This window comes from Aythya fuligula, chromosome 12 (assembly GCF_009819795.1).
Source record: "Aythya fuligula isolate bAytFul2 chromosome 12, bAytFul2.pri, whole genome shotgun sequence".
In the NCBI taxonomy this organism is placed as follows: domain Eukaryota; kingdom Metazoa; phylum Chordata; class Aves; order Anseriformes; family Anatidae; genus Aythya; species Aythya fuligula.
Window position 1 is genome coordinate 10,184,286 of NC_045570.1, and position 26,191 is coordinate 10,210,476.

Here is a 26,191-nt window from a genome sequence, read left to right on the forward strand (position 1 = left end):
GCCTGGGAATAAGACCAAGGGGTGACAAAGAGCTGGGGGTCCCCAGGAGCTCAGGACAACGATGGGCAAGGCTGGGGAACAGTCCCTGAGCCCTGACAGCCACGGCCGAGGGGCCCGGCAGTTCCTGGGGTGAGGGGGAGCTGTGAAATGGCACCCCCACAGCAGGGCACGATGGCCAGGGACTGGGGAGATGGGGTCCAAGGCAGCTGGTGCTGCCTCCCTCTGCCCCGGCTGTGATCCAGCCCCATCAGGGACCACTGGGCTCTGCAGGAGGTTCACCCACCAGCACTGCAGCACTGTCCAGGCTTCTGGAGGAGCCAGGGACTCCCAAGGTGCCAGGGGCTCGATCAGAGCCTTGCTAATGCCACCCTCCTTCCGTGATCCAAGTTTGCTCCTAAACATAAACTCTGGGCTGCAGGAGGTACCCATGGGCTACTCCCAGCACCCACATGGAATCAGGCACCCCAGCATCAGCCTCATCTCTCCCTGGCCAGCCGTGGGGGCCAGTGGCCACGCACAGGCCCTCCTCCTGCATGGCTGGGTCAGGAGCACGGCTCGTCCCACAGACGTCTGCCCAGGGGCTGCAGAGAGCCGTGCTGCTGGGACACACAGCCATCTCCATCCCTGGTACGTCTGTTCTAACAGCTTGTCCTGGGCTTTTTGGACAGCAACCAGCTCTCAGCTGATTTCAGCCTCTCCTTTTGAGTCACCAGCAGCTCTGCATCCCAGGCTGTCACCTTCTCACTCTGATGGGAGGAAACACACGGGATGTCAGGCAGTGTGGTGACCGTGCAAGCTAGGAGCCAGCTAATGCTTGTCTGAGCATCAGCTCTTCCTCGCCTTCAGGGCTGCCTTTTATTCTCCCTCCCAGCAGCCACGAGTTTTCCTCTCAACTGGGCAGGGATGAGCTGGGGTTGGTTTCAGATCCTTTTGACACCGCAACTTTAAACGTTCTCCTCCAACTGCCAGGGATTTCTACAGGAATAAATGGTTTTCACACCAGGAATTTATCATCTCTGCGAGCAGCCCGACTTTATCAAATAACAGGTTTTAGATGGCTGCCCTGCCAAAGGAGCAGGGCCACGTGGCTGGAATAATTGCACAATTAATCAGGTCTGGAAAGAGCACAAGCTCTCCGTGCACTGAAGTGGAGGCAGCGGTGTATAAACCCATGCAGGGGTTCAGAAACCGCCTGCACCCTGAATTGCGTGCTTAACGGGAAGCGAGGAAGCTTTACAGCATGGATTTTTCCACATTACTTCCCATGGCGTTTGTAACGCCCGTCAATGTGGCATTTTCCACATGGCTTTCCACGTGCTTTTAGCTCAGCCATGTGACACCAGGCAGTCAAACCAAGGTCTGGCTGCAGAGGTGGCATCGGGGAGGTCACAGCTGTGGACAAAGACTCCCCACACTTTGCTGGGCGCCTGGAGATGGTGACATTTCCTGCTGTTTTCCTGCTGTGGCACCCAGGAGCCCTTTGGGGCATTGCTGCTGGTGGTGATGCTGAAGTTGGGCTGCAGCTCGTTGAGGGGCATCCCATCCCCAAGCCTAAGGAGGCTTGTGCCACAGAGCGGGGCTGTGCTGGGGATGTTCCCCATGGAAGGGGGGGCAGGAGAGGGGTACCCAGCAGCTGCTGCCACAGCCGAGCCCCTCAGCCTCTCCCAGCTGGGCTGTGCCATGGTCCTGTGGTGCCACACCAGCCACAGGCTGGCCACCGGGACCTTGCCCCAGCCCTCAGCCCCCTGAAGCAGGTGGATGCACAGAGACAAAAGGAGCCGTGAGCACTCCCTGCAGTGATCCTGTGCCCTGCCCCGGCTGGCTGGTGCACTTCCCAAGGACACACCCTGGCTGGCATCATTTTGCAGCCCCCTCCTTCTGCTGTGCATGGATCGACTCCTCCACCAGCAGAGCAGAGGAATTTTCCACGTCTCTGCCAACGCCAGCAGCAGCACGGGGAGCAAGGACTTTCCTCGTGGATGCAGAAGCAGCAGCCCCTTTCTGTCCCCCAGCCCGAGCTGCTCATAGGCACAGGATTTACCCTAGGACAGGGCTGACCCCACCGCACCCCCTGGGCTTGCAGTTCTCCCTTCCAGCCCAGGGTTACGTGCAGGAGCGAGGATGGGTTTTACACCTGTATCCTGCATCGTTGCAAGCTAGAAACACCCACCTGAGGGCTTTCTGGTGCTCCTTGGTGGACGGGGAAAGGGGAGCTGAGATGTGCGTGCTACCAGGCTGCTGGCACCAAAGCAAAATGCTAGGGAAAGCTCAGGTGTTTCCAGTGCTGCTGCTCCCAGCACAGCCACCTCCCTCCCTGAGGGTCGCTGCCTTGCACGAGCCCAGCTGGAGGCTGCCTGTCCGGCACAAATCCCCAGCAGCTGAGCTGCCTCATCGGCCCTGCCCTGCAGCCGGGCTGATTTGGGGCAGGAGAGAGGCAGCCCGAGGCGGGCACGATGTCTGCACACAGCATTTAGGGGAGGATCGGCATGTTCGATGTGCCCGTGTCGGGAGGTTTACGGAGACCGGGTATGGCCCCGAGGCACACGCAGTGCTGTGACAATGTGCAGGGGCCTCAGAGCTAAATTTAGCCCGGGTTGTGCGTGAGTGTGATGCTTTTTATTGCCACCCTTAAATCCACAGCACAAGCAGCTCTGTGGGTGCAGGGCCATGTGCTGTGGCTAGCAGCCCTTCGGCAGCCGTGGCCACACTGAGGGGCCCCCAGGCTGGCTGAGGATTGAAGCAGCAGTGCTGGAACACCAGCAGGTGATGGGCTCCATCCTGCCCGCACTGCCTGCCCAGCCGGGGCAGGGCCATCTGTGGGGCAGTGAGATGCCCACGACTCGCTGGCTCCAAAATAACGAGAAGCAGAAGGACAGCGGAGCGCGTGGGTCTCAGGCACATCAGAAGAGACCCTCTCAAACCCTGCCTCGGACCCCCAAATTGTGGGAGCCCTTGGAGAGCCCTGCAGTGCAGCCCGTGAGCCCAGGATGGGGATTTGTAGTGCCCTGTCTTCTCCCCGACCTCAGCACAAAGCATGTGCCAGCGCTGGCAGCCCTCCAGCCCCTCGGCTGCCTCCTGGCCTCGCAGCCTGTGGCCAGCAGTAATTTTCCATCCTGTCTGCGAGCTCTGCCCCAGCCCAAGGGCCCCGGTGAGATGTCCTCCTGCCTCCCTCTGACAGGGATGGGCCCCATTCAGGTTTCTCTTTCCATTCAGAGCAGGGTCCCCTCCGCCCCTTCCTGCCCTCGCAGCCCTTCTTCAGCAAAACAGGAGGATTTTGATCAAAAGCCAGAAAAACAAGAAACCTGGCAACCCGCCGAGGAGAATCCCCATGGGTCAGCTGCACCCAGGGGTGATGTCCCTGGGGTGAAGCCAGGAGGGCAGCAGCCCCCAGGACCTTGCTGTCAGCTCGTTTCTGAGCCTTGCACCCGCACAGGCACAGCTCTGGACCTGATGCCTGGTTCCGCCAGCAGCGTTGGGTGGCCAAGCAAGCAGTGTATGGCAAAGCAAGGCTGATCTGTGCAGGGAGGGACCTGGCCCTGCAGTTCAGCATGTCCACAGTGAGTGTGCTTTCATAAATGCTAGGTTTAGGCCCTGCAGTGTGTGGGTTTGGTGAGCCGGGGTGCGTTACACACACTCCTGGGGAGCAGAAGGTGAGAGGCAGAGTCCCCGGCCAGCCCTGCAGCAGCCGTGGGATCCTGCATTGCTCCAGCACTCACTGCCTCGCAGCTGGGCAGGGGATGCAGGGTCCCTGGGGAACAAGAGTCGAGTGTCCAAGGCCTCAAACCACCTCAGGGAACTCCTTGTTTAAAACACAGGGAAAGCTCAGGACTCACCCATCTCGCCTGGGCTTTGTGTGCAGCTTGGGGGGTGCAACACCCCCTCACAGCTGGGGCTGCTCCAGGGGGAAACAGGGAAAGCCTCCCAAAGTAACCTCGGCACCAAGTGGCTCAGCACGGCAAGCACGTTGCTTTGGGCCAGAGGTTCCTCAAAATGCAGAGAGATGCTGAGAGCTGCCTCTTCGGGAAGAGCCATTTCCCAGGCCCTAGCCCCTCGGGCTCGGAGCCATGCTCTGCCTCCCCCTCCATCCCTCCTCCCTGCGCATGAGGGGCAGCAGCGGTGCCAGCCCCGTGGTGCTGCCTGTGTGACAGCCCCTGCTCGGAGCCAAGGCAGGCTCCAGATAAATACCTGTCAGCAGAGCAGAGCAGAGCTGTTCTGAGGGCGATTGCCCAACAAGCTGACAGGCGAGAGGCAGAGCGAAGGCAGCGGGGTCTCTCTCCTCGGATCCCAGAGACTGGCACGCTCTCAAAGGCAGCATTAATGAGCATTTCCAATTACGCAGCGCTCATCGTGATGGAACAGCAATGCCTGCTCTTACCTGCCCCCAGGGAGTGGGCTAATGCCATTGCCAAGGCTTCTTTGGGAAGCCATTCCCAGCTTCTCTGGGTCTGAGGTGCCGTGGTGGTGTAAGGGGTGGCGATGCAGTGGAAGACCTGACTGCTCCTGAAGTTTCCACAGCTCCCTGTTTCCCACCGATGGTGTTTCGGGACACAGGAGCCAGGCAGTGCCTCTCTGCTGGCTGTTCTCGGGCAGGGAACTCACCTGGGGTTTGGCAGGCATTGGCTCCCTGCTGGGGTCTCGAGGCAAGGAGGGGGATGCGGTGGGGCAGAGCAGCACGAGAGCAGCTGCCAGCCCGGTCAGTCCTTGCTCTGGCAGCACAAGGTGCCTGGAGGGCTTCGAGCAGCCCTCACAGCCCCTGCTCCTTCCTTAGCCTGGAAGCCTTCAGAGGAGCAGCCAACAACTCAGCTCCCTGTGCCTGCAGCCTGCCTCTCTGCCCTCGACCTTCCCCTTGACCTGTGGCTGGTCGATACCTCTCGCTCTGGGGGATCCATCGGTCCTAACGATTTCATCCCGTTCCTCACTAATGCACTGTCTTGTCGTGCTGCATCTGGGCCACGGACCCAGCAGATGCTGAAGAGGGAGGCAGAGGGCCAGCCAAAGGCAGCACCGTGGGCTGTCCTGGGGCAGCAGGTTAATTTTGGCACCATCACCTTGCAACACGACCGTGCGCATCTCCCTCCCTGCCCCTGCTAACTTTAATCCTGATCTTTAGAGAAGAAAGCAACCAAACCGAGATGAAATCACTCACTGGGGTTTGGGGACGGTCACCCTGCTTGTGCATCCTCCCAGTTTGGGGCTTTAAATATGTGGGACATGCCCTGTGACGTGCTGTGGTCAGCAGTGAGGGCCCAGTGCCCCTTCTAACCTACTTCTCACCCGTTCCCTGCACCCTCCTGCGGGGAGGGAGGCTCCAGCCCAGCCTGGCACTGACCTTCGCTGTGAATCTGGTCACACGCACCCAGTCAATAACCAAACGCAAGACAACAAAATGAGCTGTCGCAGCCAATTAACACGCCGGGCTTAATCGGCTTGTGGGTTTTCAAGGCGGAGGCAGGGGGAGCTGGCTGCAGGCCAGAGGGCCAGGGCCGAGGCAGGGTGAGGGGTCCGGTGGGTGGCAGCCACCTCTGTCCCGTCCCAGGCTCAGGTGGGTCAGAGGGGCAGCACCACGGGACACAACCTTGCCCAGGAAAATGCAAGTTGAGGCTGGCTCTGCTCCACCCCACTCCACCACCACTGCTCCCCAACCTCCAGCAGCACAAGCGGGCAGGGATTCTCCTCTGGAAGCCTCCACAATTACACAGGCATCCTGTTCATGGCAGCTGGGGCCTGTTCGCAGCTCCCTTCAGCCCTCCGTTCCCTGACTCCAGCTGCAGAGCTGCCCCCAGAGGGAAAAGGGGGTGTTCAGTCCCCTGCAAGCATGAAAAACACTCGGGGAAGAAGATGCCTGTGTCCTGGCAGCAGGACCTGCCAGCTCCCACCCACCCCTGGCTGCCAGTTAAACACCCAAACTGCCGGTCTTGTAAGCGGGGCAAAAGCAAGAAACTCATCTCAAACCCCAGCCGTGACAGAAGCCTGCTTCCAAAACACACCCACCCCGCAGGGAAAGGTCCCGCAGTGAGAGGAGCAGCCACCCACAGACCCCAGCTTGCGGCAGCGCTCCTCAGGGCTGTGGTCCCACCTGATCGGTGTTTCGGGCACGTCTCACCTCCTGCCTTCTGCTCCTTCCTCCGCAGCTTATCTGAGCAGCCTGCTCCACCAGGAGCTCCGTGGAGGCCCAGGCTGCCCTTTTGTCTGAAGCACCATTAATGTCCTCCCCCCACAAGAGGAACAAAGCCTGTGCAGCCTGGCTGTGGGCTGGAAGACAAACCTCTGAGGGCTGTTTTGATGGTGCCTTTATTTCTGTATCTGCTTTGCTATCTGTTCTCACACACGTTGCTGCCAAGCCCCCCAGCCACGGGACTGTGCTGTTGTGTGGTTGTTTCCTCAGTCTCATTTTGCTCTAATGCCTAAGGAAAAACAAAACAAAAAAGCCATGCTGCATCTTTAGCATTCAGCAATTTTTTTGTCCTGAAGTCAGGGACAATTTTGCCTTATTTGTCCAGCGTAAACCTCCTGTTGGTGAGCGTTTGAAAGCTATTTTTGTATTCCTCCCCATGCTTCTGCTTTACCTGGGGAGCACCCCAGAGCCCTCGAGGGACCAAAAGAAAGCCTGGAGATAGGCACAGCCTTATGAGCTGGGAGCTCAGATTGGGCTCCTACAACTCCAGTTTGCTTCTTGCCACTTTGGTTGTTGTTTTAATCAGTGTCGCAACGTGATGGAACAGCATCGGCATGGTTTTCAAGAGGCATCCCCTTAACACAGACCATTTCTAGGCTCTGAGCAATCTGGCAGGGTTTACCCTGGGATGGTCTTCAGGGCCGCAGTTTCTCAAACTCATCTGCAGGCAAACTGGGAGTTCTTACACCAAAGCTATTTGTTATGATCCTACATGATCCCGGCATGAACAGAAGGCAGGTTCCAAGCTTTAAGGCAATCCTCACCCTTGGGGTCCCCCCTCTGTGTCACAGGCTAATAAAAAGCGAAATGCTTTTAATGCATTTGTCAAAGAGAACCTGAGCCTGGAACAGGGGGCAAGGGCAGAACACGGCGTGTTTGAGTCCCACAGCTCGAGCATAGCTCTGCTATCACAACACCGGTATTAAAGGGGTTGGACCTGGGGCACACGGGGCCTGTTTTTCCAAGGGGGCTGAGCCAACGCTGAGCAGAGGATCTTTACCTCCCCCCAAGGAACGCCGGCTGCTTCTCTACAAATGCAGGATGTGCTGCTGGAGCCCAGGAAGGTGCACTGAGACAGCCACGTTTGTCATCTCCTCCACCAGCATGAAACTGGGCTTGCAATTAACGCAGCAAGACCCGGCCTGGCCAGACAGCGAGGCCAGGCAGCGTGCACTGCGCCCTGCAAAAGGCATCTGTGGCTGGGACACGCTCCTTGCGCCCCGAACCCTGCTCATCCTGAGTCTTATCTAGAAAAAAAGTGATTTCTGTCCACAGACAAGTGGTTTCTGCCTTGGCATGGGGTGAGAAATCCTGCAGGAAGCACGTTTCCTCCAGGCGCGGGGTGCTCTGTGAGGAGCTGGGGCTGTTCGGTTTCACAGAGGCTAACGAGAGGTGAAAGACCACAGCGTGTCCTGCCAGGCCAGATAGAAAGATTGTGAAGGCCAGTGGCACTGCTCGGCAGCCTGCCATTAGAAATAACTCTTCAAAAATAGCAGCGTGCTAATCTCAGGAACCTGCTGGTATTGTCAATGACATTAATGAAGTGTTTCGAAAACCAGAACAAATGCCTTGGCTTTCTGGGGCTATGCTGCCCCTTGTAATTTTCCACAACAGCCTTCCAAGAGTCCTCACTGTCTTCTTCCCTCTCATCCCCATCCTTCTCTCAAGCTCCCTCTGGGCTCTCTTCCAGTCCCTGAGGTCCCTCTGTAGCTGCTGCCTCCTCCTCACACGTCCCCAGACCCCTCCACAGGTCCCCCACAAAGCACATAACAATGCACGGCCTGGAAGAAGCCTCATGGTTTGAGGGTCTGAGCACCCCGCCGTCACACCCTGACACGCTGGTGGAGGGCAGAAGGACCCCTTGGAACAAGGAGGCACCACGCTGCCCTGCCCTGCCCACACAGAGCCCTGCGCCCGCTCAGGTACCATCCAGCACACCTCAAATTGACTCAGGTGGCACAGCCAAGTGCCTGTCTGTCTCCTCCTCTGTTCGCAGCTCTTTCTTGGCAGCTTTCTCACCACCTCCTTCCTTCCATGGCAATCCTGCGCCAACCTCGCTGTCCGTGCTCGTTGCATGCTCAAACAGAGGACGAGGTGGTGCAACCTGGACTCCGTTTGAGCCTCACCTGACGTGGTTTTGCCTTGCAGGGGCAACAGCAAGACACTCAGACACCTGGTTTGGCCTGCAAGGCCAAGAATGTCAATAGGGTTCTCACTCCCTTCGCTGAAAGGAGCACTTTTGGTAGGACTACCATAAAAATAATGCCTTAAGCTCGGTGCCCCCTCTCCTGGTTGCTGACGAGCAGTGCACACAGGCCCTGCCAGGCCACGGCCTCCTCATGGTCGTTTGTCCAAACTCCCCCAGCAGCTCCTGGGAAAACCCCAAATGCACACTTTAGCTGTGCTGGTGTCTCTGAAGCAGGATAACACCAACCACACATAAAGCTTCAACCCAACCACATACCCAACACAGGCTGAATTAACATTGCTTGAGCAAAGAACACAAGCGTGAACCTTCCAGTTTCATTGCCCTGATTCGTTGTGGAAGCATCTTAGTTCTGAAGAAATTAAATGATTTGTGCACATGGGTACAGAGGGCACGATAAACCCAAACTGGCACGGCTTCTTTCAAAAGCAGAATCAGATTTGAATCACATTGCGTGGTCAGCATGAAACAAAGAAAAAAGAAAAAAAAACATGCTATATCCACTGGAGATCAGCTCCCAAAGCCAGTCCTGCAAAGCCAAACCATCAGCCGTAAGCTGCCACTCATTCCTCGCTCGTGTGGCACGATGCAGTCACAGCAGCCTGTCATCCTTCCTCCAGTTCGTGCGACGTCCCCCTGACAGCTCAGCTCAGCGTTTCGTGATCAGGCTGCCATTGGCTCTGGTAGAAGTCGTTCTGAGTTGGAGCAATCCGGCGCCAGAGCAGAAACACAGGCTCAGCTTGGCCACCTGCCTGCAGGGCCAACTGGCTCCTTAGGTAGGAGAGAAGGCTGGAGAGCAGGGAAAGGACTTACCTTACATTTAATCAGGTACGTGGCAGCCCCGAAGAAGCTTAGCAGTAGGGCTTTAGTTGACTGAGCAAGGAAAAGAGGGTGGTTTCTGAAAAGGGGAATCTTTTAGCTCTGTCAAGCACTTATCACGCAACCATCTGAGCTCTGGCACACACTGCAGAGCTGTGAAAATCTGGCTGGCAGATGAGAAAACACACTCCAATAAGGGAACGTTATCTTCATTTGTCAGACAAGGAAACTGAGGCACAGAGCAGTTCTGAGTCACCCACTGCCAGGCAGGGAGGCAGTGCTAGATAGATAGCTGGACTTTTAAATGAAGCCACGACTTCCTGAGCCATATGATGTGCTACCAGACAATGTGTTTTCATAAAAAGCACGTCTGGGGACAGAAGCAGCTCTGTGTGAAGAAAGCATTCACCATTGTCCCTTTGCTGGATTACATCACCCTCTGTTTAGCAAGCGGTTCAATTAAAATTTTGATTAAAAGCTCTTATAAAGCTGGTCACCAAAAATGGCCGGAAAATCACCGATCAAAGTCAAAAAGGCTCACGCTCTTAACTCAGCTTGGTGCCATTGTCTCCCTGATAAAAAACAGTATGTGGTGTTCAAGTGTGCCCATTCTTGAAATATTTCTTACTGCCACTTCTGGATGCTCTTGGGCTGAACGACTACACCTATAGCTTCTGTGCTGGCTGACGCAATCGACAGCTTCTTTCCACCAACTAAAAATAAATTGAAGCCAAGGGACAAATTGAGATATCATGGCAAAGGGAGCCAAAGAAGAAAAGTGAACATTTTATGAAACAATTTGGATAGGTGAGAAAGTTTGCACATGCACAGTTGCAAAGCTCGTTTTTCTTTTAGCTGGGCATCAAACATCCATGGCTGTGTCACCTGCTTGAAAGAGTACACGGAGGAGAGAAATAAAAGCAGCTGAGAGTTCATGTGAAACTTCAGTGAAGAAAGCTTTTCAGCTTCAGTGACCATTCCAACAGGAGTTGGGGAAGCTTGAGTGCCCCGGTACTGCGCAGTGTCAGCGCACACAGAGCTCCCTCTGTTCACCAGGCTCACAGCCCAGCGCTGGCACAGATTGCCCGGGAGGGCTGCCGGCTGGGCAGCAGAGGCAGCTTCTGAGGGCCTGGCTGGCCAAACCTCCCCCTGGGATGGGTCAGGCAGGACTGACCCTCACCTCGGGAAAGGACTGATCCATGGCGGCTCACAGGTCTTTGGAAACAGTCACCAAAACCCAATGAAACATTCTTATGGGAACACCCCACAGCCAGCATCCCAAATGTCACCTGTTTAAATAGCAATGAAAGCCACTGTGGCAATACTGTAAAATTTGTCTGTGAACTGTTTTGTGATAAACTTCAGTAGCCTTGCAGCTCCTGAGGGACATGGAAAGCAATGACACTTAGAAGTTCTTTTCATACCTCGTTTGTATGGCTCTGTAATGGGGATTTATTGTTCCATTCTGATAATACAGAAGTTTAAATTCCTCCAACATAGCTTGCTGCTGTGCAATCACAAAGGATGGTTTGTGTTCATAAAATTACAGAGCAGTCTTTTGTTAGTTTTGCTGAAGACTTTTCAGAAGCAGTGGGTGTCTAGAGTTACAACAAAGTATTTCCAGACAGAATAAAGTATTCCAGGAAGAATTAAAATAAACAAAAAATCAACAGAACATTAAATCTACTAATGAAATATGGCATTTTAAAATCATATATATTTTTAAATATATTTTAAAAATAGTGTTTTGTTTTTTTTAAAATATCTTATGGTGTTTATTACCAAACACTTAGGGTTACTAAAAGTGACATTGCCTACTTACAAAAAGCCAGTGGCATTAAGGACCACTTCAGGTAAAAGGGATTTTTTCTCCCCACTCTGAAACTGGCTGCACAACACATTGGCAAGTGTAAACCATCTGCTTGGATTTTGTTCCCAGCAAGAACAAAGAAAAACGCTCTTACAAATGCAGGAGAATGAGTCTGGATAGTTACCAAAACCAGTCCAGAAACTGAGGAACTCAATGGGGGTATAAACCAACTAAATCTCAAAGGCATCATCTTCTTAAAATAATCTTTCTGAATCTTGAATACTTTTCATCACAGATGGAGTTGAACTTGCTTCCCTTGCAGCTGAAGCACTGACTGGGGCTTTGACACATCACTTGAAGCCTGTGCTACAACACTTGGAGCAGCAGGGTGTGAACACAGGGACAGCCAACCTCTACCTGCTGCCCGCTGCTCTGCTGCGGAGTTGAGGTAACACGGAATCACCTCCATCCACCTCCTGTTTCATAAAAACGTAGATTTGCAAAATCAATAGCTTGTATCAGGCTGGCAGTGTCCTTGTCAAGACTTGAACGAACTCCTAACGCCCTTGTTAGTGAGTAACAACTTCTGTTCCTGCCTGACTGCCCGAATACAGCTCCCAACCACCTTACCTAAAAAAGAGGAATGATACGAGCAGAACTGCAATGTCCCTCATGGCCACCATTTTGCACAGACCTGCGCTTCCCTATCTGTGACTTGTTTTAGTGCTGCAGGACAGTTAACAGTGGACACGTTACATGAAGAAAAATGTATAAAAATATTTATTCAGCATAATAATCCAGAAGTAGAAAATAACACAAGTGATACAATAAAATGCCCAGGCTACTACGTGCCATTAAGTGCAGCAACAGTCTTGCCCATATTTGATGTACTCTGTCAGGCACAGGTGCCAGTCAGCCTCCTGCAGCAGGACAGCCAGCCTTGCGCTGCTCAGGCAGGTGCCCAGGTGCTTGTGAAGCTCCACATCTCCTCTTGCAGCCTCCACAGGCAGAGCTCTCACTCCTCTGGCCCATAGAATGACCACACACAGTGTTTGAGATCTCCAGTTTGAAATATCTGATATCCAGGCACATTTACAAGTACAGAAACAACTCCTGCAAGACTTGGCACATCAAATCCTGAAGGTTTTGTGTCAGATTGCTGCCACCTCCCAGCAATTCCCGGAGCAGGGAGCACTCTGTACCAGTATGATCTGGTTCCTCCAAAGGCCACCTTCTAGAAATGCTCAGAAGCACCCATAAAAATGTGACTTCATGTGAGGTTTGAGGACACACACGCAGGATGGTAACCACCAGGCTGTTTAGCAAGTGCCAACTGCAGTTGCTCCTACTTGCAGCAATGACATTTACTAGGCTCATTTTACAGACAGACCAGAAATAAGGAAACTCAACTCACTCGCTCTGAAAGGGAGAGAGAGAACAAGGCAGCATGAGAACTGCACGGCCACTGCCCTTGCTGGGTGGGTAACAGTGCTCTGAGCACTCTGTTCTCTGAGGCACTGTGTACAAAACCCAGCGATAAGAATCCCTGCCTCATGGAGAGCACCTGTTAGAACTCAATGTACAAGACATGGGAAAAACTCCATGTGGTTTGTACTATGTGCTTTTTGCATCACTGGGGCTCTACAAAGAATGGGAAAGCTGGAAACGTGTTCCTAGGAGGATGGAATGGGAAGGAAGAAATACACAGAATTACATGTTTTTCCAAACAGATCTGACACTGTAAATATCAATTTGGAGGATAAAGAATACTAAATATCAATTACCCTTTTAGAAAATCATCTCATATCCTTTCAGCCTCTTAAACACTAGAGCTGCAAATCCTCAGGAGTGGTATGAGTAAGCTGTAAAGCCATCAGGTGATGTGATGCAATCTATTTTTTATATTCTTGCTGTCTGCCTTTCAAACTCACGCTAGACTAATACAAAGACATTAGAGAGAAGAATTCCCATTAATGGACAAGGAGTCCGTCCTTTCCCAAAGCTGACTCACGTTCCTTTTCTGTGACAGACAGACTGTAAACCTCTCAGTGTCTCTCACTGCAGCTGCATGTTCTTCAGGGTTTCAACCATCCATATCCGTAAACTTCCTTTTCCCATAATTCTGGACCAGACTGGAAACTGTGATTTGTGAAGCTTGTCCCTTTTCCCAGCACTGGAAGTCATTCAGCCCTTTCTGGCCAGCTCGAAACAAGGCTCGCTCTAGTTCATCCAGCCGAGCCACCAGCATCGATGTGTCTTCGTTGTATGCGTTCTGAGAGGAGTCCATGATACGACGAAAACGGCTAATAAATGTCTAAAGAAGAAAAGCAGAATTACTGACAGGTAAAGCAGAGGCTCCTTCAGATCAAATTCTAGCGGTGTGAGCTTTCAAGACAGGGAAGCCGAAGCTGGAAGCTCTTCCCATCTGCCTGCAGCTGGCGAGGGGTCTGCCAGCTGCAGCCTGTTTGCACGCAGCACCTGTTAACCTGGGGTGTGAAGATAAACCATTTGCTCTCCCAGCTCGTGTAGGAAATATCTGATACCCTGGGTGGGAATTGAAATGGGCTCAGTTTTGGCTGCTCTCTAGTGACAAGCTTGCACAGTCCACAGGGTATAACACAATTACAATCTCTTCTGACTAGTGCAGGTGGAATGGATCTCACGCCATGGCAGCTGTTGTAGGAACTTACCAGCTGCAGCTTGTGAATGGACCAGAAGTTATGCTAAAGTCACTGAAACACGTTCAGCATGCTGGAAAAACACTAAACGCACACACACACACAGAAAACCTCAAATCTCTAATAATATTTTAAAAAGCAAAAAGACATATTTAAAGATTTTACACCCAAATGGATTTAAAGATTTTATACACAAAATATAAGGAGGGAGGAGAAAAAAAGTCAGAACTCTTTGAAAACTGTACTTCTGTATTTCAGTAGCGGGTTTTAGAAACACATTTATTCTGTAACTCTCACTTTGGCTTTGTAAGCACCAAATAGCTCTTTCACATGTTCTATTGCTAGTTCTTGAATATTTGGGGGAGGGTTTTTTGTTTTTTTGTTTTGTTTTTTTTTTTCCCCTCCTCTTTTTTAACATCCAACAGCACAACTCCCCTCTTGTTTACTTTTAACAGAGTGAAATCATACCAAGCTAAACTCTGTCTCTTGCTAAGATGTACATTAGAAGCAAGAGAAAAGATGAGGAAAGGTGTGGTCACCTCCTCAGTGCAGAAAGCAAGCCTTTGATGGACCACTCCCAGTAAGCAGCAGTGTTTGAAAGCATCTGTGCACCAGCTTTTATAGAAAGAAAGGAAGGAAGAGGAAGAGAGAGGAAGAAAAGCCAACAGCAATCATCCCAGACTACTTAAGAGAGCTGGCTGAAGGAAGCTCAGAGCTGTTAGTGGTTACCTTTAAAAGCTCAGGGTGAGAGTAAATGCTCAGAGAAGAGTTTGCAAAAGTCCGGAAACACACAAAGATGTTATCTATCTTTTAAAGGAGAAAGGGGAGATAAGGAGGAAGGAAGGATGAGCCAAGGAATTATAAATTCATCAGCATCAATTCCTGGAAACATACTGGAACAAATAAATAAAATGCATAAAACTCTGCAAGAAAATAAAGAGAAGTGTAACGGCCAGCATGGATTTGCCAAGAGAGCTGGGCAGACTGGGTTAGTTTCCTGTTGTGGCAGGATGCCAGTCAGGGGGCATTCTTGTAAGAGTTAGCTAAACTGCCCCGAGGTGGCTTGGTAAAGACAATTGTTCAGAGTTCCTGTCAGGAAGAAAGAACATACTGAGTGGAGTTCTTCTGGGATCTAACTGGAACCAAGCAGTATTTAACAATTTCATTAATGAGCTCACTAATGTGTATCGATTAGATTAGCAAGCAACATGCAGGAATAGGAGGGATGACTGCAAGCACATTGTGGGGCAGAACAGTAATTCGCAAGTGATCCTGACAGAACAGAAACATGGTCTGAAAACAGGATATAATACAGCTGGGATTAACGCAAGGGTCTACATTAAAGCAGAAAGGAGAACTGTATGAATGCAGCATGAGGAACGATTGTCTGGATACGCAGTCTGTACCATCTCACTGTGGACTGCAAACCAAACTCGTGTCAATGTCACACTATTAAGAAAAATGAGTATGCTGTGACACAATGAGTGTTTGATCATCATGGTCTAGAAAACCGACAGAGTAATCTTTTTGTTTTCAAGAGCACAAGGCAGGTCCTGAGCAGCAGAGCGTGTGCTGTTCCGGACACTGCATGTCAAAGCAGAAGCAGATCAGCTGGAAAAACACCAGCAGTGCACAGATCCGAGGTCAGGAAGCAAGACCCACAATGAGGTATCAAATGAATTGGGGACTGTTTATCCCAGTTTGAAGTAAACTAGTGTTCAAATACATAATAGCCTGATGCAGGAAGGGAAAGAATCATCTGTCCTCAGCATTTACTTTGTGTGAGACAAACAGAACAGAGCTTGTATTGCTGTGGAATAGATTTAGTGTAGTTTAGTTTAGGAAACTTCCTAAGACTAGGACAGTGAGGCACTGGAACAATTGCCCAGGACAGTGTGAAGTCTTATCATTAGAGAGTTTCAAAAACAGTTTAGAACAAATAAAAACAATAGAAGGCAAATTATTTAATTTGTACCCTTGCCACAAGGCAGAATTAAAACTGCATGTTCACTACGCCTGATTTACAGGATTTTCTGAAAAAACACATTTACAGTGTGGAAACTCCAAGCTAAAATTCCACACCTGGATGAACACCTGGGGCTTGCACTGCCATCACTACAACCACAGAACCACTCCAATTGGAGACAACCTCCAATATCACCTAGTCCAACCTTTAACCTGGTACTGGAGTCCACCACTGAACCATGCTGCTAAGTTCTACATCTGCACGTTTCTTGAAGACCTCCAAGGATGGTGACTCAACTGCTTCCCTGGGCAGCCTGTTCCAACATCACACAGCCCTTTTGGTAAAGAAATTTCTCCTAGAAATTTCTAGGCCATCACTGGCTGCGTAGCTGCCTACAAAGGTCCTACAACAAGATTTAGGAATCCCTAGCCGATTTATAAGTCATTTGGATTAAAACATGGTATTTTTCTGGGAGACCGCTGAGCCGCTGGGAACAAGGAGATGGAAAAACATAAAGCCAAATTTCAAGATTCGGTTCTAATACTTGCCTGCAGGATAGTCTGAGCTATCTCGGGGTTCTCGGGGTTGTCAAAGTTGAGGAGCTGGGAGCCGAAGCTGTAGTAGTAGGGCCCCATTTTGTGCAAATCCACCACGTTGGCGTCAGCGCTGAACACCGTCCTCCAGGCTTCCTTGTAGATCTTCGGCAGCTCCACCGAAATTATCCTCCTCTTGCTGTCGTGCAGCCCTTTAGCCAACCACATCGGTATTTCCAGCTTTGAGCCCTGCGCAAGTGGGAAAAAGGCAGAAAAATAAATAAATAAAAATTTAAGAAAAAAAAGTTAAAACCTGCAGGACGTCCGCGCCTCCACTTCCCAGCGTGCCCCGCGCCCCCCCGCCAACCGCCCGCTATGGGCTACCCCGCGCGGGGGCTGCCGGGAGTTGTAGTCCCCGCCGCCGACTCACCTCCGGGATCGAGTCTCCCGAGCCACCGGCGGCGCCTTGGCCCAGCGCGAAGGCCAGGCGGGGCAGGCTGCTCTCGGCGCGGCCCGGCAGCTTCTCCTGCGACATGAGGATGTCGTCCAGCGACAAGAAGTTCTCCTCCGGGCCCAGCCCGGGACCCACGGGGAAATACGCCTCGGACATGGCCGCCAGGGCGAGCGGCGGGGCCGTGGAAGCAGCGGGGCCGTGGAAGCAGCGGCCGCCCCCCGGACAGCCGCGCATGCGCACTGCGGCGGCGGCCGAGCCCGCCCCCGGCGCCTCAGGATCGTAATGGCGTCTGCAGTGCCTGAGGCACAGAACCAAACGTGTAGCAGTTTATTGAATCTTGTACTATTTGAGCTTTTAGTGAGAAAAAATAAATCACAATCCACAGAGACTGGGAATTTTCAATGATGTACTTCCATCACTCGCATCACTTTATGTACCATAGCAGTGTGTGCTGTAAAAAACAAGCAAGCCAACAGAGAAACGGCAGCTTTTTGTGAGCTGCGGTGTGAGGGATTTGTGGCAATCTAAATGCTGCTGGTTTATTATACGAGCACAAGAAGCAGAGACCAAAAAGCAGAAGAAATGTGTGCCCGTGTGTTTGTAAACGCGATGCCCCCACACTGCTGCTTTTAGAACGTCCCTTTCCCCGTTATCAGGCGCGTTAAATCCTGACGGCAGCGCATGGTCCTGAAAATAAAGCTCACTGATAAAGGTCATTTCTTGTACGGTGCTGAGTTTTTATCTACAGTAGAGAAAACCAACTAAATTAGAGTCAGCAACCTCAATTGTTTTACTATGTTGTTGGGCTTTAATGAGAGATGAAGTCTTTCTCTTTGAAAAACAAACTGTTCTATCTCTGCACATATTCCAAGTGAGTTACAGAGCAATTTCCAAAAGCTCTTTCTAAAGGGCAGTTCTGATAAAATTATAATTTGCCGAATTGGATTAGTAAAAACATTCCCTGTTCAATCAGGTTTAGGGAACAAATTGCTACGTTAAATATAAAAGCTTGCACTGTGAGCTAGAAGAAAGAGTAAGTTATATAGAACCTGCTGTTTGTATAGGTTGCAGAAGTCAGGCATCTGCCAAAAGAAGAAAATCATTGTTTCTTTGTATCTCAGTCTGTAGTGTGTGATAGTAAAGGCACAGGGACCTGGAGAGCCTAAGTTACTGAGCAAATTTGAAAGATAACACAAAGGAAAAGATGTTCGCACTCATAAAATCAGTTCAAGACTTGTTCTTCTATGAGAATTTAAAGAATTACGGGTGTTTGACAACCAAAATTATATCACCCCTTTTTATAACATTTGTCTTCTCATCCTGAGGAAGTTACTAAGCAGGTTGTTATCCCTGAATGCTTGTGAATGAATCTTATTATAATAATATATCGTATCAGCCCAACATCCCAAACCATATTATATTTTCATACATAAGATTTCAGAACCTCCCTGGAAGAAAAGGAATGGCCTGTGTCATAACCGAGCCTCCTTGTACTTGTGGATTTATAAACTGGAGACTTCAGCCTCCTGCTGCATTTCTATGAAGTCAAAACTTTTCATCTCATGAGGCTACACTAACAGATCTGACACGGAACCTTTACAGACACAAAGAATAACAGAACCCTTTAATAACCAGAGTAAGGAATGGAGTGAAAGTGTGTAAGAAGAAGAAAGGAAAACAGTTGAGAGAAAGCAGTGGAGGAGATAAAAGAGGCAGGAGGGGAAGGCAAATTCCAAAACCTGAGGAATAACAAAGCAAAATACTACAGAAGTAAGTTTCAGCTGTGATGGTTAAAACCGAAACCTGTGATATCTGTACAGTTGCTGAGACGTGTCATGACACCATGTGTCTCTGTGAGAGAGTCAGCTGATGCTGCCCTCTTGGGTAATTTAAATAGTGTTAAGAACATGAAGCAAGACAAATGAAAAACTGGGGATGTTGATGGGAGCAGCAGGGGAAGGGCTGGAGCAGGAAGTACCACTCCCTGTGATTTCTCCTCACCTTACATTTTAAGGTCAAAGTGAAAGAAAAAACATCACGGACCAAAGCATGCCACAAACTGAGGCTGATACTGAGCCTTTTGTCCCCATCCCTTAGGGTCTTCGCTGCTGTATGAGATTACAGCATGACTTGCCTTTCTTGTTTGTGCTTGTTATCAAGCAATCAGAAGCACTGGCAGGGTTCCTGGCTGTCTTAAGTTGGGAGCCTCAGATGAAACTGCTGGCTTCAGTGAGCCAGAATCTCATTGACGGATCCTGCCCAAGGATCCAGCATGTCTAAGCAGCACTCAGGCATGCGGTGTGCACGCTTCTAAGTGGAGCTTCCTCTTTGGTGCTGTCTGGCTGACAGACACATGACGGCGTGTGTCATTGCCCTAAATCCCTGTTCTTTCTGATACTGCTTGTATCATTCCTTTCCCTCCTAGAACTTCCACTCGGGAACAAATTTGCATTTCCTAATCAGTTGAATTGCCTGTGGCAGTGGGAGTTCTTATTTGCAAGTAATGCCTATTGGATCTTTGATACAAGCTTTTGCAAGCCTTTGTTGTGCAAATGCAGGCGTATAACTCAAGTAAACCAATTGGCTTCAGTAGGATTACCCGTGAGAGAGTTAAATGCTAAGTCATATGAATAAGTACCACTGAAGAGGCAAATTCTGCAATTTAGGACAACTTTAATTTTTAAAGGAAAAGTGGTTGCGGCATAAATCATCAGTTAAACCAATAAGATAGTCAGTTTTCTGTTCAGCTTGTCTGCAAATGTGAGAGGTGGTTTTTTGCTTGTTTGTTTTTGTTTGTTTGTTTGCTTACTTGCTTTGCAATTGTATTAAGAATATATTAATATTTGCATCTCAGGGTATCATTCCTTCCTTAGAGGAATGAAGAAGGATTGTGTCACATGTTGCGGGTAGGAGAACAGCCACAGAACAAGCAAAGGGATGTAGGGTTACTGAATATCCTATGGGAAAGTAAAAACAGCATTTCTGGCTTCCAGCTTCTAGCCAGCATCTCCCAGACAGAAGTCAGCAATGTCAGCAAGGTCTCTGGCCAACTGGTAATATTAATTTCAAAAATTTTAAGTACCTACTAAAAAGGAACACTGAAGTGATAAGATAAAATGCATGCTATAGTTGCTGTTGCAAACAGCATTTTTAACAACCACAGTGAAAATAGAAGCAGTTCTAGAACTTTTCATTATTTTTTTCCCGGCTGTCGTTCACTGCATGAATTCCTGTTATCATGTGGGAGTGGATTCAGCAATTTCCAAGGCATTTTTAACTGCTGTGTTGTTCTTCTGGTAAGTGAAAAGTCACACTCAGATCAGCAGCAAGCATTTCAAGAAGGTTTCTTGTTTTAAGGAATAGTGCAATATTGCTAAAACTTTTTATGACATAGATGGGAATACCACCAATATTGTTAGTTTTTCTTGCATTTGGAGTTCCCTAGATGGTAATTTATTATTGTTTTTGTGTAGAAATGTGGAAAAACAGTAATTGTGATACCTGCCTTCAGCAGTTATGAAATTAAGGGAATCAGACAGGACTGTGTATCTGCAGTCAGTTCCAAAGGAGTGAGATCTCTGCAACTTTTGATGTCTCCGGGTGACTGCGGGTGCTATAAGTAGAACACTCACATGATACGGATGAAAGAAAAATGCTGTGCTTGTTCTTGAGAGGGAGACCCTTTCCTACCTGAAAGGTACACAAGCAACTGAGCAAGGCAATGAATCCTTTCTACTGTATCAAACATTAAGCATCAGCAGTTTTCTTTTTGTTTTGTCTCACGATTCCCAGCAAATGTCATAAGGAAACAATAGAAAGTGCCTTTCCAATTTAGTTGCATGCAGTCTAACTCCATTGAACAAAGGGTACTCAATGCCCAGAGACAAAAAAAAAAAAAAAATATGATCTAATGAATCAATCTTTGTGCATAGAGAAAAGCAATTGCTTTGCAGAAATTACATGAAAAGTAGAATCTGATGACTTGTTGGAAAGGAAGATAGGAGGAGGGGGAGGGAGTTGCTCTATGAGCCTTACATTCTAAATGAAATAATGGTGGTGGGAGCTTTTTTCTCAGCTATTATGGGCATTTCTGTTAAAAGCAAACTAAAGCAAGGTAAAGCAAGCTAGAGCTAAATTTGCAAATTTTACCCCTGAAAAAAAAATAGCTTTTGTCTTTCAGACTAAAATAAGCAATTGTAATATCCGATTAGGTATAATTTTAAGATTTTCTTATATATGGTAATGTCTTCTTTGATGGTAATTTTTTCCTTCATTTTAGGTTCTCACTCTTATTCTGTCTGGAGAGAATTTTTTTAGTGAGTTGCTGAAAACAAAGGCAACTTTACTTGTTTCTTGGGATCTAAGAGCTTGAGCTCCAGATTGCAGGGAGAGTCCATCTGTATCATCTCACTTTGTGCAATCAGTGAGTTACCCAAACATAAACAACAACAATTTTTCCACTGCCTTAATTCGTGGTTTCTTGTGTCTGGATTTTTGTTCGTGTGTTTGGTTTCCTTTATCCACTGTGTTTTCTGCACCAGTGACCCAAGATCAGTAGCTGGAGAGGATGGCACAGGCACCTGTGCTTCAAGTTTTCAACTGCCTGTCCTTTTTGAACTGTGCTTCCAGTGCTACCACATCTCTCCAGCCCCTCTGCCATTGGCACTGGATGAGCAGAGTGCTGGAAATTCAGGCTTCTAGGAAATTGAGTCTCCCTTTGTCCAAGTGTGAATGCCCCCATGGCTCCTGAGTATAGCTCTAGCCAGCAGAATCTTTGAATACATTCAATCCAGTGCCTCTCAGCTGCTGCTCTTCATTTCTGTGGATATCTGGTGAGACTGTCCCACATTTCTGAGGCATGAATAGGAAAAGATCCAAACAGTTTCTTCTCTGATCACATATGGGAAGTGCAATCTAACAGCACCTGCTGGAGCACGCTGCGTCATGTCAAAAAGCAGAGAATCTTGCCCATAGCTTGTGAAGAGTTTTTTACATCCTTCAATGTAAAAAGTGCCATAGAAATGTCATGTTACACTGGATGTGAACTGAGCATTTGGTTAATATAATAGGATTATAATCAGAATTAGCACACCAAAAATTCTATGTCCCAGTGGGAAGGACTATTAATGCAATAACAACTAAGAAGACCATGAGGAGCAGAGCAAAACAGAGCTTCTTGTTCATATTCCTGGCATCTTTGGGAGACAGAGAGGTATCTGCTGCAAATTAGAGGAAACTAAGAGGTGGGCTGATGGCAGGTTTTCAAAGAGCTGCTCAAAGGATGCCTGTGGAGTCCACAGCTTCTACCCACTATCACTTACCAGGCAGGAAGATGGTGGGAACTTGTCAAGTGTGTGGGCACAGTTTGAGATGTTAACCCTTTGGGTCTAAGGATTAAGAGGATGATGCTGCTCACTCTGAACTTCCCATCTGGAAGAAGTCCAGTGACTCAAGGTGTGGGGGAATGCAAGGAAGAGATAAGGCAAGCAGCCTGCATCATCTGGCAGTTGAGTGGTCTGTAGCTCTGAGCACATCCTGTCACAGTGTATCCTCAAATCTGACAGCTTCTTTCATGCACGGACTACTCTTTGATCCCTTAATTTTTATCTTATTTTTCATGAAACACCCCTGTAGCTGGCTGCTGCTATGTCTCATTGCCAGTAAGTCAATAGTGTGCAAGATTCATCAGCTAAATATCCAAGAATGTTATAATCAAAAGCAACACCCTGTGAGATATTTTTAAAGTGTATATATTTTCTCTGGACTTAGTGGCTTGTACTCAGTGTCAGGTTTTATCACACAAACCCAGATTTGGATTTCTGGCAGGGTTTTAGTGTCCTCTAGGACAGTCTGCATATTTTCAATTTTCTCTTTTTCTTATCATGCTATATTTACCAGCAGAGCTAGTAAAACAACAGAGAAGCACATTCAGTGGGGAAGGTTTGGCAAACCCAGAGAAATCTCATTGAGATGAGTGATGGTGTTAGTCTTTATATTCATAATATGGGATTCAAAGTTTATTTCCTCACCATGAGAAGAAGAGGCCAACCCCCAGCTCCCCACACCTTCCTTTCAGGTAATTAGATAGGCTCTCACCTGAGCCTCCTCTTCTCCAGACTGAACAACCCCAGTTCCCTCAGCCACCCCTCATAAGACTTGTATTCCAGACCCTTTTCTGCAAAGCTGATTAAGAATGACACACTTAAAAATATAAATAATCATTTGGATTTCAGAGTTGATGTATCTTGGAAACCCATCCTCCCGAGACATCACAGTGATGGTATTGTTTCCCTTCCTTATTTCAGCAAATTGGTGCAAAAATTCCTTGCGTGCCTGACTTTTGCTCTCTGTCCAGCTCTTCTGTGAGCTCTCCATTTCACCAAATCCCCCTTGATTTATGGTCTGATAGTTGTAAGGCCTAACTACCCCTGGATAATGTAATAACATGCCATTTGTGTCCTTTGCAGGTTCATGGCTCCGACAGCATAAGCTTGGTGTTGCAGTCCCTGAGCTTGATGTCTTTGCTAACATTTCCTGCTGCAAAGGTTTGTTGTATGAGCTCCATAACTCCAGGTGAGAGATTTGTTTGTTCCTCTGCCTTACCATCAGCCCAGCAGTGCAATGGCATCACGTCCCTGAACCAATGTGACTATGACTGTAGACAAAAAGCTGCTGAATACAGTGTACTGTCTTTAACACTACAAATTATAAAGCATTTTAAAGGATACAGGGCAGACTTGCTACATGGTTCTTGTCTAGCTTATGAGCATGCCTTATGCAGCATACAGAGCACAGGGGTCAGTTCTTGAAGACATTCTGTCTTACTGTACTAGGTGTAATATTTTCTGGCCCTTGTATATGTACATAGCTTCCTCCATCAGAGAAAATGGTAATGAGTTCGCATACCAAGGAGGCAATAAATCCCAGTTCCCCTTCAGTAATGTATAATGTCAACAAAAGCCTTCGATGAATGCAGCTTCTTAATTAGATGCTTGAGCAGGAGGTTAATCCATTTATCTCCAATTCTAATTGCACTATGAATTTCTTGCTGTTTTATGCCTAAATCCACGATCATATTTATCTTCCTAGAACCTTTAAAGGGTCATAAATTAGTATTTCTGGAAAGCTGAATTATTGTATTCTTATTTGTATTCCTTTCCTCAATATATGTGTATGTAAATATTCTGAAATGCTCACTGCATCAGCCAAGGGTATCCTACAACATAATTCCACAACTGCAGCTGTATGCAATTTCCGCAGTAGTGACATCTGACCTTTAAAAAACATGGATTTTGCCACCAGGTAGGACAAAATCAGGGGAAGGTAATTGATGGCAAAAGCTGTTTCTTCATGTACTAGAATTACTGAATGGGCATGGTTTGTGGACTTGTCGTTTTTCACGTGTGTTAAAACTAAATGCTTAAGTTGTGGTACTAATCTATAAATCCTACAATTACATAGATCTACCAATCACTCCTAGGAGATTCAGGGCATATCAATCAATTTGCTAAGCTTCCATGTAGTTGCCTGGATGACATACGTTGGCCTGGATACAGCTGAGGAGTCTTCTGAAAATATCCCCAGGCAAACGCTTTTTGCCTTTGAACACAGTGCTGGCCTAGTTGGCAGTTCATGGTGTGTACTGCAACAGCTCCACCTGCTGAAACAACCCGTAAATCACTGGAAACTTCAGAAGGTAACAGGACTTGGTGTGTGCAAGCAAAGATGTAAGGGCACTATCCAAATTGTGCAGTGATATCTGTGAAGAGATAAATTTACTCGAGTGGTGCTGTATTTTTTCTGCTGTGTTCTGTGGTTTTAACTATCTATACTGGCTACCATTAAAAATAAAATCAAACCCAAGCATTTTGTGCTAGATAAGAAAAGGCAGCAGTCATTCAGTCTGGTTTACAAATGCAGGGAACTATGCAGTGCAGTTCGGGTTCATGTGGCTCTTTCAGCTTTGTCCTTTGATTAAGGTTATTAATTTGATGGGTGCAAGGGTGCCTAGGGTATGCAAAGATATAGAGCAAACTCCTCATGGCCCTGCCCTTTAATATCAAGAACATTCTCATTGCCTTCAACAAGCTAGCAATCACCCTGCGTCCATACAGCAAGGACACTCTGTTTTCTCTCTCCACATGGTTCAGTGTCACCCCCATCAATACTGCCACCCTGCACATGGCATTATCTGCATTGTAGCCTGTCATCAGCTCCCATTGCACAGGTGGAAGAAAGGAGCCTGAAACCTTCCCTTCTTCTAGTGTGTGTTTCCAGTATCTTAAAGTTTGAAGGTAATACTATTTGCTATGTTAACAATTGGACTTGATGATCTTAGAGGTCTTTCCCAACCTAAATGACTCTATGATTCTGTGATTATCAGTTCTGAGTGGAAGCTTAAAGCCACTGTTCCCGTTTTTACAGGAGGTTAACTTATGGTAGGCACTCAGTGCTGTCAGCAAGGTTCTGTGCAGCCACAGGTGGATGCTCGTGGGCTAGGAATGGTCCGCATAAAGCCTGAAGCTCTGCTTACATTTGATATGTCTATGTGGGGGTTTCAAAAACGTGGTGACTCCCGTCTATTCCCCAGCTGCAGCAACTGAAACCATGACAAGGTATGCACCGATACAGCTCCCATGAGGTTTGAATGTTAGAGCAGGTTGTTTTTTCACCAGACTGCATAAGAAAATGATATGGTATTTCTCTTCTTTTCTCCCAGTCTTGCACTACTTTCTCCTAGCCCCCACAATTTGCTATCAGCTGAATTTCCCAATAAATTCACACTGCAGACACAGCTGTATTATTAAGAGGCTTCTTGAAGTGGCAAGAAAATGGCATTGCACTTAAACCCATCAACTTCTGAGACTCTGCTTGAATAGAAACAATTCCTGCATTGAGCCTAGAGATTCATACCCGGGTTGTCATATCTTTCCTTGGATGCTGACATTACAATTGTGTGTCAAACATTTCCTTACCACACGGGCATGTTTCTCCTGATGTTTGACAAGATGCAGGGATCTATTTCTGATATTATAAAATTATTTTCTTAACTCTGTGGGGCTCTGGAGGAGTAAAAAATAAAATAAAATAAAATAAAAAAAGCCATATAGTACATGTAGTTTGTTAAAAATGCAGCAATCACCTGTCTGTAGTTGCTCTCATGTCTAAATCCGATAGTGATATAAATATTGCAGCCTTTCAATACTGAATAAAAAGATGGAGAGTAGCTTTATGCTCGAGCAGATAATGATAGGACAAGGAGGAATGGCTTTAAACTGAAAGAGGGGACATTTACATTAAAATTCTTCACTCAGAGGGTGCTGAGGCACTGGCACAGGTTGCCCAGAGAAGCTGTGGATGCCCCATCCCTGGAGGTGTTCAAGGCGAGGTTGGACGAGGTCCTGGGCAACCTGATCTAGTGGGTGGCATCCCTGCCTGTGGCAGGGGTTGGGACTGGGTGCACTTTGAGGTCCCTTCCAACCCAAAACCTTCTATGATTCCGTGAAAATAATGCAAATTTCAGACCTCATTCAGTGATATTTTGCTAATC

The 26,191-nt window shown here is 48.2% G+C and overlaps 1 protein-coding gene across 1 annotated transcript; it reads right to left on the reverse strand.

Annotated features, from left to right (window-relative positions):
- Positions 1–11,767: 11,767 nt before the first annotated feature.
- Positions 11,768–16,816, reverse strand: GINS3 (GINS complex subunit 3). Its single transcript, XM_032195838.1, has 3 exons — positions 16,618–16,816; positions 16,203–16,436; positions 11,768–13,324 (listed from the first exon to the last, which is right to left on the reverse strand). The coding sequence occupies exons 1-3, from the start codon at positions 16,795–16,797 to the stop codon at positions 13,094–13,096; spliced, it is 645 nt and encodes a 214-aa protein (XP_032051729.1). The 5' UTR covers positions 16,798–16,816; the 3' UTR covers positions 11,768–13,093.
- Between the last annotated feature and the right edge of the window lie 9,375 nt (positions 16,817–26,191).